The sequence below is a fragment of the Malus sylvestris genome, chromosome 16, assembly GCF_916048215.2.
Source record: "Malus sylvestris chromosome 16, drMalSylv7.2, whole genome shotgun sequence".
Classification (NCBI taxonomy): Eukaryota; Viridiplantae; Streptophyta; class Magnoliopsida; order Rosales; family Rosaceae; genus Malus; species Malus sylvestris.
Window position 1 is genome coordinate 32551549 of NC_062275.1, and position 14732 is coordinate 32566280.

General features: G+C 36.1%; 1 protein-coding gene and 1 long non-coding RNA gene across 5 annotated transcripts; both read left to right on the forward strand.

Moving 5' to 3' along the window:
- Positions 1-2254, forward strand: LOC126608615 (uncharacterized). Its single transcript, XR_007617926.1, has 2 exons — positions 1-704; positions 825-2254. It is a non-coding gene; the product is annotated as an uncharacterized LOC126608615 (long non-coding RNA).
- Positions 2255-8380: 6126 nt separating this feature from the next.
- LOC126608847 (transcription factor MAMYB-like) lies at positions 8381-10931 on the forward strand. Of its 4 annotated transcripts, none has more exons than XM_050276857.1 (2): positions 8381-8587; positions 9671-10931. In XM_050276857.1, the coding sequence occupies exon 2, from the start codon at positions 9820-9822 to the stop codon at positions 10771-10773; it is 954 nt and encodes a 317-aa protein (XP_050132814.1). In that variant the 5' UTR covers positions 8381-8587; positions 9671-9819; the 3' UTR covers positions 10774-10931. The 4 variants fall into 4 exon arrangements, with proteins under 4 accessions (XP_050132814.1, XP_050132813.1, XP_050132816.1 ...); XM_050276856.1 differs by having other exon boundaries at positions 9713-10931; XM_050276859.1 differs by having other exon boundaries at positions 8381-8568.
- The last annotated feature ends 3801 nt before the right edge of the window (positions 10932-14732 follow it).

The following is a 14732-nucleotide window of genomic DNA, read 5'->3' on the forward strand; positions in this document are numbered from 1 at the left end:
TCCGATAGTTCTGAATGAGTAATCCTTATTTGACAGAAGTATGCAAGAAGCTTATTGGCTTAACTGAAGCCATTGGCCAATAAAGAATCATGCGTATAGATTCATTAAAGTTCTTTCTTGAATTAACTAATTGACCTAGTGGGAGAATGTTGGACGTTAGACTCTAATCCAACGGCTAATAGGTCAATATAGTTAATAAGGATTGATGTGGAATGTAAGTGTGATTAGGGTTTAGTTATAAGCTATAACCTGGACTCCAAGTAAATGTATATAAGCCAGTTATAATTGGAGAATAAGGGCTCTTGATACTATCCTATTTGGATTGAGATTTGGTAGATTATATCCTTGAACTTTAAGGAATCCTAGCGTATGATTATGGAAATGTATGCTAGGGTTGTAGTAATATAAATACCAAGTGAAGGTCCCTACATACACCACTGATGCACATACTTGGAGAACTCCCTATAGGTTCGAATAATTCAGTGGTGGTGAGTGTGCAGAAGACCAACCTTTAAATTCTAGAGAGTTCGAGGAAAGCTTGTTGCAATTGCAGTTCTTGCCATGCTAGGAAGATGACCTCTCACGGTTAGTTCAATGGTGTTTTAATGGTACATAAACATATTAAGTTTAACAAGTTTCTCCGTGTCGTACACAGTGTGCACCGGCATCTAGCAAGAAAGGACAGCGGGCTATGTGATTACTTGGTACTGGCCGAATGACTTTTGGTGTGGTCATATTCATATATCTTTTTATCATCCATTTTCTTTGGACTTTGTATATTCGAATGGGTTAAATGCACTAATTTATATTGTTTTTATCTTTAGGCATTCAATACCAAAATTATGCAAAAAAAAGAAGTGAAAAATGAGTTTTTTGGGTGTCTAAAGTAATTTCAGTGGAGTAAGAGGCTAATCAATTGCACCAAGACAAATGCATGATACTACATCAGTTTTGGAAATCAAATGGACATGGGGATGCCATTCAATGGATGTTAGGAGAGAACTTAATCTCTAGTTTGTATTATTTCCGTTTATTTTTCCTTTTCTTTAATAAGTTTTAAAGTTCATTAATTATGCTTAGGAGTTTAGTGGGGTTTTAATTGGATTTCAATTGGCCTTCAATACCCTAGCTTGTCGTGGGTTTTATATTGAGGAGATTTAGGGAGTCAGACAAAAAATAGAAAGAAAAAAAATGCACAATTCTACATAGGGGCTGCGGCAAGAAGTGAAAAAAAGGGAAGAGTTTTTTTTTTTTTTTTTTTTTTTGTTCTTTTCTAGGGCTACGATGTGGCATGATCATGAATATTTCATTATTAAGTTTTTTATTTTTTATTATTGAGTATCTTTTGCTATTCGTAATGCGCTTGATTTTTATTTAGATGCTTGATTGCTATCTAAGTTTTAGATTAAATTGATTTGATGCAAGTTGGAGTAGATGTCATACTTAACTTGGGTTTATCTTCTTGCAATTGATGCCATAAACAGCTATTTGTAGATGCCATGAAATTAGGGTTTGTGTGATTTTCCAACAAACGTATTAATTTATGTTGAATTTAAAGAGGAATAAAGGTGTCAAATATGTGGATGTAGAAAGCAAAGTGGCACACTAGGACGCATAAAGATGGGACTCTACACCTATACTTAATGGACTAGGATTCTCTTCCCTCGTCTCACATTCTCTATTTTATCTTTCTCTTTCTATATAAAATTGATATAAGATGTTAATGTGGTTTAACCATGACTGTTCAAATAAGAGTGAAGGAAAATGAAGGGGAGAAAAGAGAGAAGAGAATTCTACTCCATAGTAAAGACATTTTCAACCTGACACCCCCATCATTTTTTATGAGAAAAATCAACAATATGCTAGGGCCTGACAACCTATGGCTTTTTACAAAAAGCAAGCAACTTGATACTAGCTGTCCAAACTTGATTGGAGAGAAACTAAGAAACAAAACTAAATAAAAAAAAGTATGAGAGTGGTCTTCGTCTCTTCCTCTTTGCCAAACAGAGAACCAGAAACTCAGAAAGGCAAGAACGTAGCTGATCTGCATTCTTGAAAACAGAACAAAACTAAAATTCCTGGACCACCTAAGCCACTCAGTTGCCTGCCTAGGCTGCCCAGGCCATCTCGACAGTCGCCTAATCCCTGTCTCGATCTTGCTCCCGATTATGAATTGGAAGAATGAATGTATATGCATGCTTCCAAGAATAAGAGAATTAGAGCTTGCTTGGATATGCTTTTAAAATAATTGAAAGCGTTTTTGGTGAAAATATTTTTAGAAACAATCCTTAGTAAAAATGTTAGTAAATCCTAGAAAAGCACTTAAAGTGCTTCTTGGAAGAAGTACATAACTGGTGCTTCTTGTAGAAAGCATTTAAAGTGCTTTTGAAACCTAAAAATATTTTCTCTAAAAGCGCTTTCAGTCATTTTAAAAGCACATCCAAACAAGCCCTTAGTTACCAGAATTCCTTATTCTAATCATCATCACCGTATATATTAATTTTTAGGGTAAATTACATAAAAGTACCTCAACTATGGGTCGAACTACAATCTCATACCTAATGTTTTAAAAATGATAATGTCATACCTCATCTTGCGAATTTGTTACAATGTCATACATCTGTCAATTTATCTGTTAATGTTTTTGTTAAATGCTGACGTGGCCTGAGACAGGGCCCAACCATGAGGTTCTATGGGTTGCGGCAAACTTGCAATACCACCCAGAGGTAATTGGGTTTGGTTTGGTTTGAATTTTTGGTTTAATTGGATCAGGAAAAAGGGGAGAAAGGGAGAGTTGGAACGGACCAGGAAAAAGGGGAGAAAATGAGAGAATTATAGGGGTGGGTCTCACATGTTTTTAAATAAAAATATTAAAATAATTTATCTTTAATTTATTAATATTTAATTTATATTTTTATCCACTTGGTTGGGGAGTGAGTCATTTCTCATACCACTTCAACATTTAATAGAAAAAAATGTTAAATTGGATTAATTGTTTCCGTGGTGAGATAACAATTGGAAGATAACCCTGTGGTGAAAAAATTCAGATTTAAACCCTCGTAGTGAACTCCGTTAGGATTTAAGCCTAAAATTAACATATTTCTCATCTATCTGTTAACCCATTCAACCTTCATAGCCAAAAGGGAACAAAACTCATTCATCCAAGGCTAGGAATTCGTTGCCCTTGGCTCCGTCTACCGCAACCCCTAACTCTACGCCAAGCTCTGCCCTGAAATGGATGCTGATAACTCCTCCGCCGATGCGGTGCGTCTCATCTCTTCCTTCCTTGCTTCCTGATTTACAGTTTGAGATCTTATTCAAAATACATGAATTCAAATTTCAATGAATCTGCCCTTTAGTTTGCTTTGTTTATTGTTCAACATAATTCAATGAGGAAATTCAAATCATCGATCACATTGGATATAGGATTTCTAGGCTTTCCAAATTGCTTAGTCATAAGTACTTAATCAGCCATGCTGTTCATTATATTTAACCCAAGGATTTGAAATCTTGTGTAAATGGACTGGATTTGAATAGTCAATCCTTTAAGTTGCCATAGATCATCAAGTTAGTGGCTGTAATCCTCCGGTGAACTATTTGTATCGTTATAAGTTGGACATTCTCGTTTTGTATCATTGTGTTGAACGAACTCATAGCCTTGGATGAATGAGTTGTTTTCTCTTTTGGTTATGAAGGTTGAAGGTAGATTTGGCATTCGTGTCGTGTTTTCCATGTTCATGTCGCTTTCGTATTATATCAAATATCTTAACGGGTCGTTTCGTGTAACACCCGTTAAAATAAACGAGTAAAATGACCCGATCCAAAATTGACCCAATAATATTAATAGGTAATATAACCCGACCCGTTACCTGTTAAGGAAAATATATTTTAAACTAATAAATAATCAAATGAAAAACATAATACTAAATAAATATATACATACCATATTGTCACATCCAAAACATAAAAAACGTGTTTTTCTTTTTAAGTATATATTTACATACCCAAAATAAGAGCATAATAAAAAAAATAAAAAATAAAAACATTAAAACATTACAAAATATCAAATGTTCAAAAGATTTGCAAAATTAAGGACATTGGAACATTAGAACATTGGAACCTTGCACATTTTCTTTTATAGTTTTTTAATTAATGTAGAAGTGTAAAAAAATATAGAAAAAATATAGAAACGCTAGTAATGACAAGCTTTACAACTTTCGTGAAGAGCTTAACTTCGAAATTTGCCACTATAAAATCATATAAATCATAGATCAAAATTTAACCGTTGATTGTTATTTACATTTATGCTTCATTTTTCTCATCAAATTTTTTTTTTCGGATTTTTTTTTTTTGAAAACATGATCTATTAGATACGAGGGTTTAAATTTGAATTTTTTTCACCACGGGGGCTATCTTCCAATTACCCTCTCACCACGGGGACCATTAATCCAATTTAGCCAACATAAAAATTAACAGACAAACTGACGGATGTATGACATTATAACAAATTCATAAGATAAGGTATGACATTGTCATTTTTAAAATATGAGGTATAAGATTGTAGTTCGACCCATAGTTGAGGTAGTTTTATGTAATTTACCCTAATTTTTATTAGTCTATTTATTTCATCACCATGACAAGTTTTAATGATTTATGACTCGTCCGACCTTGTTTTTTCTTCGTACAATCCTTGTTGATCAAAACATTCCAAGTTTCATATATACGGAAGACTTTATTTCCAACCTTTTCGTTTCACATGGTGAGGTTTAAAGACAATGAAATAAGGAACACTTTGTGTAACATCCCAAATTACCTAGGGGAGTGGATCCTGTAAACTTTATATATATATTCCCATCTCTACCTAACACAAGGTCTTTTGGGAGCTCACTAGCTTCGGGTTCCATCGGAACTCCGAAGTTAAGCGAGTCTGGGCAAGAGCATTCCCAGGATGGGTGACCCATTAGGAAGTTCTCGTGTGAGTTCCAAAAAAAAAAACCATGAGGCCATGGTCGGGGCCCAAAGCAGACAATATCGTGCTACAGTGGAGTTGAGCACACGATGTGGTGGGGCCCTGAGCCAGGATGTGATAATTTGGTATTAGAGCCAATCCTTGGGCGGAACTGTGCCGACAAGGACGTCGGGCTCCTAAGGGGGTGGATTGTAACATCCCACATCGCCTAGGGGAGTGGATCCTGTAAGTTTTATATGTATATTCTCATCTCTACCTAGCACGAGGCCTTTTGGGAGCTCACTGGCTTCGGGTTCCATCGGAACTTCGAAGTTAAGCTAGTATGGGTAAGAGCATTCCCAGGATGGGTGATCCACTGCGAAGTTCTCGTCTGAGTTCCCAGAAACAAAACCTTGAGGGCGTGGTTGGGGCCTAAAGCGGACAATATCGTGCTACGGTGGAGTCGAGCCCGGGATGTGGTGGGGGCCCGGGCCGGGATGTGACAATTTGGATACAGTCCCTAACTATCAATATTCTTTGACTGAAACCTTGTTAGTTTTTAATTTTTAATCGAGGTCCCTGACATTAATGTAAGTTACCATATTTTTTTAAGTTAAAAATTAAAAATTGTAATTTCTAATATTTATATTAATGAGATTTTAAATAAAACCCATAATTTGTGGGATTAAAAATAATAAAATATAAATTATACTCTCTATTATATTGTGTGTGTATACACACACATGCACAATATATATATATGGGTACATTCACCAAAATTAACAAAAAAAGTTATTATACCAAAACATGGGTACATTCTTCAAAACCACAGAAATAAAATATATCAGGCATAATAACATTAGTAAATTTCTTCGATCGAACTTGACATGGATACATTCTCAAATCAATGACAAAGAATGTACCCATATAAGTTTAAAAATGGATTAAAAAAATTGAATGGATCTTATTGTGAACACGAAAAATTCCTGAAACGAAAGAGACAAGAACAACGTGCACAAACAAATATTTGTATTTGATGATTTTGGGTTACAATCTCTCTCTATTTTGATCCTCTGATTCGATCTCCGTAAGGTGTTGATTTGTGGGATGTGCGATTGATCCAAGGGCCGTCGAGGCTTGATCTTGGATGAACGAGGATGAACGGATCTTCGAGGGCTTTTGAGCTTGATCTTGAGGAATGGTGATTGATGGATCTTCAAGGGCTTTTGGGCTTGATCTTGAAGAACAGTGATGAACGGATTTCCGAGGGCTTTTGGGCTTGAACTCGAAGAACAGTGACGAACGGATCTTCGAGAGCTTTTGGGCTTGAACGGATCTTCGAGGGCTTTTGGGCTTGATCTCGAAGAACAGTGATGAACGATGAACGCTTTATTCAAGGGCCGTCGGGGCTTGGGCTTGATGAACAGCGGATGAGCGGATTTGTTGATGTTGTCGATCCAAAGGGGCCGTTGGGGCTTGATCCTTGAGGATGAACAGTTGATGAACGATGAACGCTTTCTTCAAGGGGCCGTTGAGGCTTGGGCTTGAAGGTGGATGATTGTTGATCCAAGGGCCGTCGGGCTTGATCTTGGAAGAACGATGAACGAAGAACGCTTTCTTGATTCTTCGGGAACCTGGATGCTTGAGAGCTTCGGAGTTCCACAGCTTTAGAGCTTCAAGAGTTTTTGCCTAATGATTTTTTGGTTCCCCCTAAATGAATGAAATGGGCTTGTATTTATAGAATTTTCCAAGGCCTAATTTTGAATATAATATCCCAGATGAAATAAGTCGTTTCTGCCAGGTGTTGACACGTGTCCTATTTGATGACTTTTCCAACTCATTTCAATTTTCGTTGAGTCACACGCTACGTGTAAAATTTATGTAATACATGAGCGTTGACACTTTGATTTATCGGTCAACATTTATTTACCGAAATTTCGATGTCTACACTTATATTAAAAAATGGTATATTTTACATATAACAAATTGATATATTTAAGAATGAGTACATTGAAGATTAAAAACAAATTGAAAAATTATACGAATGGGTACATTTAAGATTAAAAAATTAAGAATCTTTCTACAAAAAAAAAAAAAAAAAAAAAAAAAAACTAATAGGTACAAACTTAATCTAATTTTATTTTTTATTATTTTGGAAATGTTTGAATTGAAAATTAATTAGGAGTTTAATAAAGGTGTGAGTATTAAACCCTAAATTAATTACTAATTTTTATATTAAAAAATGATGTAATAAACATGTAAATTCATTATTTCTAGGGACTTCAATCAAAATTTGAAAACTAATAAGGTCTTAATCAATGAACATTTGAAATGATGGACCGAATACTAATTTTTCCATGAAATAAAGACTTAGGTTGAGTTAAAGACGTTTTTATCTACATGTACTTATTTTATTAGCACGACATGCCACATGACGGTGTACCCATCACTTGTAAACCACATATCATTATATAAGTGAAGGGTAGTTCAATTTTTCAAATGTATCACCACTTGTATAATGACATATTATGTACCGTGTACCACCTCATATTCCAGGGACATCGAGAAATCTTTCGATATGATGCCTGCTAACAAGAACCTTGACCACAGGTTAGGAGAAGATGGAGAGTGTAGGTTAAGGTTGAGAGGTTAGGACTAAATAGACGTTTGATAACTATTTTTTTCTTCAAGTTTTTGGTTTTAACATTCTGTTTACTTTTCTTTAAAATTAAAATTTAAAACCAGTTTGACAACTATGAACTAAAAGTAGTTTTCAATTTTCCTACAAAAAACTGAATAATGAAATAATTATCAAACGGCCTCTAAGAAACTCTATACATTCTAAACTAGAATGTTGGTTATTCGATTGATTTGAAAAATCTAAATTTTTTAAATTCTAACTACCTATTAATTGAAAAAAATAACAAAAATGAAAAAGATGAATGAACAAAATGAAATAAAAATGTTACAAAAAATCTAAAAGAAGTTAAAATTAAAGAGATATTTTAAGCATACATGGACTGCCAATTTATAAAAAGATTAAAAGAGTAAAGTATCAAATATTGAAAATGGCAGTTCATGAGTTCTTAAAATGTAGGTTAAGTTTATATCACATCAATACTTAACATCTAATTAGACGGTTGAATTGACAAAGAGCTTAAATTGGTACAATTCAGAAAATTGAAGTCTCAAGCCTTGTGGTGTAATATGCAATTAACCGAAACCATTTTTTTTATTCAAAGTGGTAACCTTTTTTTGTTTTAGGGGCAATTTTGTCTAATTTCCTTTGAGCCTTTTTTCGAAACTACAAGTGAATCTTAATAATATGGACCTTGCAGCTTATTTCATCACATAAAACTCAATAAGAATCTGATACCCTCCATAAATAACAGCTTAAAAGAGAAACTTGCCCTGAAAAAGCAATTTTGATTTCCTCAAAAGAAACTTAATAAGTAAATTAAGGAAAAATGGGAACGACGTCGCGTGGTTGGTTTATTTTGGTCGCTACGTCTCTGAAATGTCAATCTTGTCGGTTCCGTTCCCAGACTGAGTCCAACCGGATCTACTCCAGGCTGAGGTTCCAGCCGCATCTCTCCTTCTCCCATGTTTGGGTGTTTCTGGTCACTTCTCCAGGCTGAGGTTCCGTTCCCTAACTTATTCACCTCTCTATTTCCATTTTCTCTGATTCTTCTGCTGCTAATCTAATTGATGAACGATTACAATTTGAATTTTCAATTTATTTATTTATTTATTTAGATTATTAAATTGTGGAACTGTTGTATTGTTAAACTGGTGGATTGGATGTGGATTGCATGTGTAAGTTTGTAATTTTCTCATCTCATCCTATCATCAACCCTCTCCCAGTAATTCTGCAGTATATAAACGTTTGTGTTTATTTTCGGTGAAAGGACTTGTAGAATCAATGCCCTTTTTCCTACTGAACAAAGAAAACAAATTGGATTAGTTTGCATATATGTAGTAAATTTACATGGATGCATTGTATCATTGTGTGTGTTCGTTTTGAGTTCCCTTGTGTATTGTTCTTGTATATAGTATATGCGAAAAACGAGATTGAAATACTGCGCAAAGGTCTCAGGTGTTACAAATTAACATTATACTCACAAAGTTTTTCTTTTTGTAACATTTGACATTTTTGTTTGGAAGTACTTTTAAAATGACTGAAAGCGCTTTTGATGAAAGCGCTAGTTACTTAAGGAGTCTTTTCAGGATTCACTTACGTTTTTACTAGTTTTAACCTGATTTTTAAGTTTATAGAGTGACGAGTGAGTTGAGTTCCAATTTGGCCCATGCAGCTTGATTGTTTATCATTCAATTCTCTATCCCTTCGATGTGCCCAAAAGTTACTTACTGGATTCAGAGTGTGATGATAATTGATCATTTAATTGTTTTCCGAGTTTATTTAATTTCTAACTACCAAAATGCTTGATCAATATGAGTTTGAAGTTGGCGTGTTACCATTCACTAGGAAAAGTAAAAACAGTGAGCAGGCTATCAAATTTCATTTAAAGAGAAGAATGGGAGATGTTCACAGGTTCAATTTGATTGGCTTAACGCTTTAGCGAGTGAAGGTCTTTAGTTTGTTAAGTTTTCGTTCTGTTTACTTTTTTGAATTATGTGGTGAGTGTCTAGCTATTGACCATGGTTTCTGTTAACAGATTATGGTGCTTACTTTTCAGATTTCTTTGTTCTTTACATCTACAGGCTGGATATTATTGATACATACCTTCCTATTTTACCTTTCAGCGATGCTTCCTAAGCAAAGCCTTCACGTTTGACCTTCAGAAGAACCACAAGGACTACTAGCATATATAAAAAGCTGTGTCTAAAGCTTTTAGCTCTAAGATCCAAAAATGGAGTTTTTGGATGAGGACGCAAGGCCAAGGTTCCTTTTCCAATCCAAAGCAGTAGCTTCTTCTGCTGCAAACCCACAACCCTGTTACAAGAATCTCAGCAAACCATTCTGTTTTTTAACCGTCTTGATCTCATTTCTGTTACTGGGTCTTGCCTTCTTCCTCCTCCAAAATGAACCCTACCAATCTCTCCTCATTTGGGCCGCTCTCTCCCTCCTCATCAGCCAATTCGCTCCTGCACCCGTCACTGGTGGTGACATCCGGGTTGGTCACGGCCCAGTCATGGACTTTCCAGAAATTGCAACCCATGTAGAGGACGAATCGAAGAAGAGGGTGTCTCAAAATAGATCAAAACTGCGTCGGTTTGATGAATTGGGGACAGATTTGATGCCAGTGGCCAAAACTGTTAGTGGGTGTTTGAGAGAAGAGAAAAAGAGTGAGGCTTCCGAAGGTAATGGTAATGGGTCAGTGGTTTTTGGTGAAGAGATGGAGTGGGTTGAGGAGGATGCTGAGTTTTTAAAGAAACTGCTGTTGAAGCACCCCGTGGGGAAGCTGAGACGGTGGGAGGTTATCGCCGAGTCGTTTCAAGGAAGGCATAAGGTGGAGAGTGTGATCAAGAAGGCTAAAGAATTGGGAGAGAAGAAAGTGAGTGATTCAGATTCATATGCAGAGTTTTTGAAGAAGCGTAAGCCCAATGACAAGAAATTTGAAAGTGGGAATCTAGAGATGGGTGATGAGTTGATGGCAGAAAATGGTGAAGTGAAGAAAGAGAGTTGGGCTTCTACTGAAGACATTGCATTGCTCAATGCCCTGAAGGCATTTCCAAAGGAAGTGTCAATGAGGTGGGAGAAGATTGCAGCTGCTGTGCCCGGGAAGTCGAAGGCTGCTTGTATGAAGAGAGTTGCTGAGTTGAAGAAGGGTTTTCGGAGCGCCAAGGCTGCTAGCGAAGAGTAGATGAAGATTGACTGATCAATTTTGAACCGGATATGCATTTTGCATTGAGGAGATAATTTTGATGATTAATGTTTGTTTCTTTGATTTTATAAATTAAAATTGAGAATTGTTGCGTATGGTTGATTCGTAGGCAATTTCATATCAATAGTTCCATTGGAGTTTGGTGATTGGCAGCCATTACAATCATGAATGCTGTAACTCATACTTCCATCTGGTTTCATCCAATATCATTTGTATAAACCCCATGGGATGACATAGATTTTACAAATAAAATATCTCGATGGTATATTTGCAGAATAAAATCTAAAAGATACGTATTAGGCAAGGGGATCCCCTCTCGCCTTACATTTTCATCATTTGTATGGAACCTTTAATTAGGCATCTTAATATGATTGTTAATAGTACTAAATCCCATGTTGGTATCTTATTGTCTCCCCAGGGCCTTAGAATCTCTAATTTAGTTTTTGTTGACAATTGTTTGCATTTTACTAAGGCTACCCTATGGGAGCAAGAAATATTCTCTCTATTCTGAACCCTTTTGCTAAGGCGGTTGGGCAAAATATTTATTTCCATAAGTCATCCCTTTATTTTTCAAAAAATACTAACTCGCAAATTAGAAATAATATTGTTAATATTTTACAAATCCAACACAAAACTACTATTGCTAGGTACCTTGGTATTTATAACATTTGTATTTGGGAAAGATCAAGTTAATGGGAATGAGCTGCTAAAAGGGGTTAAGCAAAAGCTAGCAGGTTGGAAGGAAAACACCCTAAGGCGGGTAGACTTACTCTTATTAACTTAAATCTTATAGGTATGTCTAACCATGTTATGTCTTGTTTTAAATGCCCGGATAAAATTTTGAATAGGCTAAATAAGGAGTGCAAGGATTTCTTATGGGGTAAGGATAGGAAGATTTTTCCTATTGCTTGGGATAGGGTGTGTACAACACACTCCCAAGAAATTCAGTGGACTTGGAGTTAGGCTTTTGGATCAGTTTAATAATGCTTATCTAGCTAAGTTGGGTTGGAAGGTTCTAACATATGAGAATAATTTGTGGGTGAGGTTGGTCAAGATAAGTACCTTCGAGATGAGGATTTTTTGGGTAATAAAGTTATACAAAATTATTCTCTGGCTTGGAAGAGCATTTTAAAGGGCAGGATGTCATTTTTAAGGGAATTAGGTGGAGAGTGGGTAATGGCCAGGACACATTATATCTTCCTTCACTTACCTGATATTGATTCTCAAAATATTGATTGGAACTTGAGAGTGAGTGATTTCATTGTTAATAATTGTTGGGACAGGGAGAAACTAGACCAAGTAGTCTGTAATGATGTGATAAAAAAATGTAATATTCCAATTCCTTTTCTTGACACCAAAGATAAGATGGGGTCCTACCACTTACATTATATTTTCCATTAAATCGGCAACTAGGGTCCTAAATGGCTCTATGGTGCAGTCAATTAGGCATAAGGTGATCAATAAAATGTGGAAGCTCAATATCCCTTCCAAAGTTAAAATGTTTGCTTGGTTGTTTATTAGAGAAAGGCTACAAATGAGGAAAAGACTACGTCGTTTTTTGTCTAAATGATAGTCTATGTCCTTTTTGCAATATGGATGAGGAGAACCAAATGCATTTATTTGTTAAGTGTAGTGTTTCTCATCTCATTTGGAACTTGGTTTCTAATGCTTCTAATGTTGTTAATACTAATAATTTTGCTTCTGTTGTTGAGTGGATGGATTCTCTAAATCATGTGGACAAGGAAGGTTTGAGTGAGCTCAATTTGCTTTTAGTGTTATGTTGGCAAATTTGGAATGATAGAAATAATAAGGTTTTCATAGGACTTATGCCTACTCCATGGAGATCTAAATTCTTGGCAATGTCTTCGGTAGAAAAATATTTTAATTACAACATGAGAATGGAAAAGTTATTGCTACAGAGAACGTGGTCAAAGACAGATGGAGAGGTTATTTTCATAATCTTTTCAATGAAGGACATGAAATGAGTACTCCTTGGGGGGAGTTGAGTAACTCAGAAGAGTGTAGAAACTACTCTTTTTACTACCGAATTAGGAAGGAAGAAGTGGTTGTAACTTTGAAAAAGATGAAGCATAGAAAAGTAGTGGGCCCAAATGATCTACTGATCTACGTGTGGAGAGTCTTGGGAGAGACGGGTATAGCATGGCTCACAAACATTTTCAATAGGATTTTGAAAAAGAAGAAGATGCCAAATGAGTGGCGAAAGAGCACTTTGGTGCAAGGGCAACGTACAAAATTGCATGAATTATAGGGGTATTAAATTAATGAGTCATACAATGAAGCTCTAGGAGAGAGTAATTGAGCATAGACTGAGGCATAAGACACAGGTCTCAGACAACCAATTCAATTCATGACAGGGTGCTCAACCATGGAGGCAATCTATCTCTTACGAAGATCGATGGAAAGATATATAGATATGAAAAAGTATTTGCACATGGTCTTTATAGATTGGAAAAAAGGCATATGATAGGGTCCCAAGAGACATTCTTTGGAGGATTCTAGAGAATAAAGGAGTACGAGTAGCATATATCCAAGTTATAAAGGATATGTATGATGGAGTAAGGATTGCCGTAAGAACTCATGAAGGACAACTTCCCCATAATTGTAGGGTTACATCAAGGCTCATTTTAAAGTCCTTACCTTTTTGCATTGGTAATGGATGAATTAGCAGGACATATTCAAGATCGATATTCCTTGGTGCATGTTTTTCGTAGACGATATAGTGTTGATAGATGAAACTTAGGAAGGAGTAAATGCGAGCTTAACCTTTGGAGATAAGTGTTGGAATCGAAAGGTTTTTGCCTAAGTCGGTCAAAGACAGAGTATATGGAGTGCAAGTTCAGTGCAAACGACAGCTCAAATGAGTTAGGGGTGAGGATTGGACATCAAGAAGGACCAAAGAGCAACTGCTTTCGCTACCTAGGATCTATCTTGCAAAAGAACGGAGAGTTGGATGGAGACCTTAACCATAGAATACAAGCTGGATGGATGAAGTGGAAGAGTGCATACGGCGTGTTTGTGTACTCGTCGTATGCCACTATAGTTCAAGGGAAAAATTTATAAGATGGCAATAAGGCTGACAATGTTTTATAGCACGGAGCAGTGAAACATCAATACGTACAAAAAATGGGTGCAGCGGAGATGAGAATACTTCGTTGGATGTGTGGGCACACGAGAAAGTATAAGATTAGGAATGAGGATATCCAAGGTAAAGTAGAAGTAGCCGAAATTGAAGGAAAGATGAGATAAAATAGGTTACGATGGTTTAGACATGTGAAGCGAAGGCTTACTGACGCTCCGGTTAGAAGATGCGATTATGGGACAAATGTTCAGGGCCGAAGGGGTAGAGGTAGATCTAGGAAGACTTTGGAAGAGACTCTATGAAAAGATTTAGAGTACTTGGATCTAACGAAAGATGTGGCACAAAATCGAGCGCAATGATGTTCTAAGATTCATACAGCTGACCCTACTTAGTAGGGATAGGCTTTGTTGTTGTTGTTGAAGTGTACTAAGAAGAGTTTGTATAATGAATCGACAATTATTAACTGGCATCCGCCGGATAAGGATTTTGTCAAGTTAAATTTTGATGGTTATGTAGCGGCGGGCAAGACGGCGGCTGGCTTTGCCATCAGGGACATAATGAAATTCTTATTGTTGGTGGGGCTTTAAATCTTGATAGAGCCACTCTTTCCAAAGTCGAAGCTAAAGGTCTAAGAGAAGGTTTAATATTTGCCCTTAGAAATGGTGTGTTGAAGATCATGGTGGGAGGCGATTCCAAGCTAGTCATCTAGACTATGTAGGGAGTGTGCTCGATATTGTGGAATCTGGAGCATACTATTAAAGATATTAAATGGATGATGACCAAATTTAGCATTCTCTTAGAACCAAAACTTTAGAGAGGCAAACTTTGTTGTTGATGC

Excerpts from the sequence above, each read along its gene's own strand:
- LOC126608847 (XM_050276857.1), top strand. The coding sequence starts at position 9,820 with ATGGAGTTTTTGGATGAGGACGCAAGGCCAAGGTTCCTTTTCCAATCC.